The 5065-nt window shown below is 44.9% G+C and overlaps 1 protein-coding gene across 1 annotated transcript; it reads right to left on the bottom strand.

Annotated features, from left to right (window-relative positions):
* Positions 1–1071: 1071 nt before the first annotated feature.
* On the bottom strand, positions 1072–4462 carry kctd9 (potassium channel tetramerisation domain containing 9). Its single transcript, NM_001141652.1, has 7 exons — positions 4364–4462; positions 4027–4148; positions 2994–3929; positions 2733–2882; positions 2166–2271; positions 1923–2056; positions 1072–1826 (listed from the first exon to the last, which is right to left on the bottom strand). Exons 3-7 carry the CDS (start codon positions 3132–3134, stop codon positions 1710–1712), a joined length of 648 nt encoding a protein of 215 aa, NP_001135124.1. The 5' UTR covers positions 3135–3929; positions 4027–4148; positions 4364–4462; the 3' UTR covers positions 1072–1709.
* Between the last annotated feature and the right edge of the window lie 603 nt (positions 4463–5065).

Raw genomic sequence — 5065 nt, 5'->3', positions numbered from 1 at the left:
TATTGTGGGAAGCTTGTGGAAGGCTACCCGAAACATTTGAACTAAATTAAACAATTTAAAAGACAATGCTACCAAATACTAATTGAGTATGTAAACTTCTAACCCACTGGGAATGTGATGAAAGAAATGAAAGCTGAAATAAATCACAACTATTATTCTGACATTTAACATTCTTAAAATAAAGTGGTGAACCTAACTGACCTAAGACAGGAAATGTTTACTAGGATTAAATTTCAGGAATTGTGAAAAACTGAGTTTAAATGTATTTGGCTCAGGTGAATGTAAACTTCCGACTTCAACTGTATAGAGGTATATATCGTGATGACTTGTCACCTTAGCCCATTGCATATATGATAAACAGAGTAGCAGCAGCAGCATATATGTCTGTATGTGAGTGGGTGTGTAGTCAGTATAAATGTATATGCATATTATGTGTGGGTAAGCAAATGGAGTTCGAGTGACCGTGTGTAGGGCCCTGTGAGTGTGCAAAAAAAATAAATGATTTAGATATATAGGTTCACTCTGTCCGTATAGCCATTTTGTTAGCTATTTAGCAGTCTTATGGCATGGGGATAGAAGCAGTTCAGGAGCTTGTTGGTGTCAGACTTGATGCACCGGTACCACTTACTGTGCAGAAGCAGAGAGAACAGTCTATGACTTGGGTGGTTGGAGTCTTTAAAGATTTTCTGGGCCTTCCTTAGAGGTCCTGGATGGCAGGAAGCTCAGCCCCATTGATGTACTGGGCTGTCCCACCACCCTTTATAGCACCATGCGATCGAGGGTGGTGCTATTGCAGTACCAAGCAGTGATGCAGCCAGTCAAGATGCTGTTAATGGTATAGCTGTATTACTTTTTTTTTTAGGTTTGTCCCTAAAGGCAGGTTTCAAACACAAACCGTCACAATAAGTACATTCCAGTTACCCTACACACCCTTGTATGCTGCCTAGTCTGCCGGGGCCATCCTTCCAAATCTTGTCTCTTTAACTCAAGTTTCCGAGAGTAAAGCGCGCCAAATATGCGTGCGGATCACTTAAAGGAGCCGTTGACATAAAAACACAACTAGATACTAAAAACAGGCTACAGCCTTTATTGTAAAATACATAAAACAGTAATTATACAGTGATATGATACAACAACAAAAACATTTCACAATGATAAAGTGTAGCACCATGTGATGGAAATCCAACCCCAGGAATGGAGAAGATGGTCCATGTAGGATAATGTACATGTGGACACATTAAAGTGAGACTCAGCCATATAAACTTTTGTCACGAACCTCAGATATTGCAGATAAGCGCATTTGTGCATTTCACACTGCTGCAACGCAATAGCTGCGAGACCAAAACAGCGAGGAGTTTAGCCTCACACCGTTTGTTGTTGCGGAAGTCGGCCCGAATCTTCCGTCAAAATACATATATTATTTTACAAACATGTAGAACCTTTTACGCCATATATACAAACATGTGTACTAGAACATTTCTGGGTCTCGTTTCATATTCACTCCTCATGTCAGAGGAACAACCACTGCCCTCAGGTAGCTAAGTGAATACTAAGGTTTGATATAGTATTGGACAACTAGTCTCTTCTGAGAATTCAAAATCAGTGGTGAGCTACACAGGGGGTTGGGAGGAATGACTTAAGGACCAGGAGTGTATGTTTGTGTGGGGTTCAGTGGAGGAGTAGCGCAATCTAAGACATGTGCAGTAGGGTTATCGTACACTCTGAGACATGTGCAGTGGAGTCAGCATCTCTTCAAAGATGGCTCCCTTCACGTTGGAACCCCGAAGGTTAGCTTCCTGTAAATCACATCCAGACAGGTCACAGTTCTGAGAGAGAGGGGGAGAAAGATAGGGAGGGAGCTATGTTTGAGAGGTGTTTTTGTGTGTGTGTGTGTGTGTGTGTGTGTGTGTGTGTGTGTTTACCTCCAGGTCTGTGCCTGCCAGTGTAGCTCCTCTCAGGTTGCAGTTTTTCAGCTTGGCGTTCTTCAGGGTGGCAACTCGCAGGTTGATACCGGTCATCTGGCTACCCTCCATGTCCACCCCCTTTAGGTTGGCACCTAACACACATCAATATAAATCCAAGTATGATCGTAAAGGTATTGAACCTTGCTCGTCCTTGCCATCCAAGTGTGTGTGTCAAGTCAAATTTGTTTATGTGTGTGTTACCCTCCATGTTGGCTTTGACTCCAGCAGGGTCTTCAAAGTTACATCCTCTCAGAGACGCACCCTCTGCATTAGAACACAGCATCTTAACACCCTGTAGGTTAGCTCCCTGTAACACACACACACACACCTCCACATTAGAACACAGCATCTTAACACACTGTTGGTTAGCTCCCTGTAACACACACACACACCTCCACATTAGAACACAGCATCTTAACACCCTGTAGGTTAGCTCCCTGTAACACACACACACACCTCCACATTAGAACACAGCATCTTAACACCCTGTAGGTTAGCTCCCTGTAACACACACACACACCTCCACATTAGAACACAGCATCTTAACACACTGTTGGTTAGCTCCCTGTAACACACACACACACCTCCACATTAGAACACAGCATCTTAACACACTGTAGGTTAGCTCCCTGTAACACACACACACACACCTCCACATTAGAACACAGCATCTTAACACTCTGTAGGTCAGCGCCCTGTAACACACACACACACACACACACACACACACACACACACACACGTAACACAATGCATTTACACACTCACGTCAAGGCAGGCTGAGGACAGGTCTGCCCGCTCCAGGTTGGCACCACTGAGGTTGGCGTGAGTGAGGTTGGCAGCTCTCAGGTTGGCCATCTTAAAGTTGATGTAGCGCAGGTCCAGGCGAGACAGGTCTGCACCGCTGAAGTTCAGACCCTGTGTGTGTGTGTGTGAGAGAGAGAGAGAGAGAGAGATCAAAGAGGACAGTGTCAGACAAGATAGATCAAAGCCACTGAAAACAGATACATTTTGGTGAGTGTGTGCTACCTGACAGCGCAGCTCTGACTTGGTGGGTGTGGCCAACAGGAAACGTACAAACTCCTTCCTGGTTAGAGGGGAGTAGTCATCAGCAGGCTGGGAACTCTGGGTAGGAGAAAATATGGTGTAGTTAGGATAGACAGGCCTCATGCACACTTACGGTATTCACACGCACACACACCTTCATCAGGTTCTCCAGTTGCTCAGCCAGCTGCTCAATGCCGAAGAACCGAGCCTCCTCCAGGACCCCTGAGACAGAGAAAGAGATGAAGTAGCTATTAGTGTGCGTGTGTAAGTCCAGTGTGTACATTGTGAGTGTGTGGCATACCCAGTGGGTTGATGCCGTCATTGATGATGAGTTGTCCGTGTCTCAGGTAGTTGAGGATGGGTTCAAAGTAGCCTGGACTCCTGTCTATCAGGTAGGCACCCTGGGAGTCCTGTTTATTACCCCACACATCTACACACACAAGGAATTTGGGACATGAATAATGTGTGGAGGAGACAGGCAGTCAGTGGTGCATTGTGGGAGTGACATCATCACCTTTGTCTCGGAACATGTGGGCCAGCATGCTCGCTGGCTCTTTACTGACCAGCGTGCTCCTGAGGAGAAAACACACACACAGGTTATGTTTATCAATAAAATGGAGTGGACAGACTGCGAGGTTGTCATGGTTACCGTGTGGTGGTGAAGCAGCAACCCCCAACGTTGAGCGTCAGCCAATCAGTGTGAGTCTGGAACCAGTCTGGACAACCAGGGTCATCCTGGGGGTCTGCACACTTTGTCTTACTCACATCTGAGGGAAGTCATACAGATAGCAAGTACATCCCACCCAGATAGAAGCCCAGAATATCCCACACTGTACCTCCTGATAGAGCGGTATTGAGGCTGTATTCAACTTACCATCAAAGGAGTCGCCCTCAGACACATACAGCACGTCATCATCCCTGCAGAACACACGCACGCACGGTGTTAGCAGTGAACAGAACTTTGTCCTGCCTAGCTAGCTGAGTAGTTCTGCTATGTCGCCAATTTTAAACTGACCTTATAAGCGTTATGTCGTCTATAAGACCGCCTGTCCCGTTATAAACGCTGGAGGCTCGGATTCCCAGTTTACTGCTAGCGACGGACAGCAGGTCTGTCAGTGATCCATACAGCGCCACAACCTGCGGCAAAATACACACGAAGCCCACAGATACAACCCTGCGACAAAATATATCTGGCGATGTACACTGACAAATGACGAAACTGCTTGCAACTTAGCGTACCTACTGTGGTCAGATGAGATGTAGCTAGCTACAGCAGTAGCTATGCAGAGATGTTATCTGTGCTGCCGTTGATATAGAAAGGGATCCGATAGGGTTCTCGGAAACTAGCTTACCTTGCCATTGGAAGACGTTCCGTTGACAAACAGAGTGACTCTCTTCATGATAGTTTTGGTTATTTAGCTGCTCGGCTTGAGTCAACTAGCTAAATTTCGATTGGAACCGAAACATCCGCAACAAAATAAAATAAAAAGCTTGAAAAAGCGTTACAACGATGTCGTCCAATCAATGATTAAAGAGTGAATGTTGTCCAATGGCGATGAAGGAGGTGGTAACTCACATGCAGTTACTGAGATGTCATTGGTCATAATTATTTTTTCTAAGCAATGAATGCCTCCTTTCCTTGCTTCCTGTCCTTAAAACTTTTAGTTTGGAGGTGGAAAAATCATTGTTATCGAGCAATAATGACAAACCTCCTGGCATTGACAACTTAGATGGGAAGCTACTGAGGATGGTAACTGACTCTATAGCCACTCTTATCTGTCATATATTTAATCTATATCAAGCTTGCTGCCAACACGAGGCAAACTGTTGGAAAAATTTGTTTTACCACATTTTTTCCTGTGAACAAATTAACAACAGACTTTCAGCATGCATGTAGAGAATGGCACTCAACATGTACAGACAGCACTGACACATATGACTGATGAATGGTTGAAAGAAATTGATAAGAAGATTGTGGGAGCTGTACTGTTCGATTTCAGTGCAGCCTTTGATATTATTGACCATAACCTGCTGTTGAGAACGTAGGTGTTATG

This window comes from Salmo salar, chromosome ssa01, assembly GCF_905237065.1.
Source record: "Salmo salar chromosome ssa01, Ssal_v3.1, whole genome shotgun sequence".
Lineage (NCBI taxonomy): Eukaryota > Metazoa > Chordata > Actinopteri > Salmoniformes > Salmonidae > Salmo > Salmo salar.
This window is presented reverse-complemented; position numbering and strand designations above follow the sequence as displayed.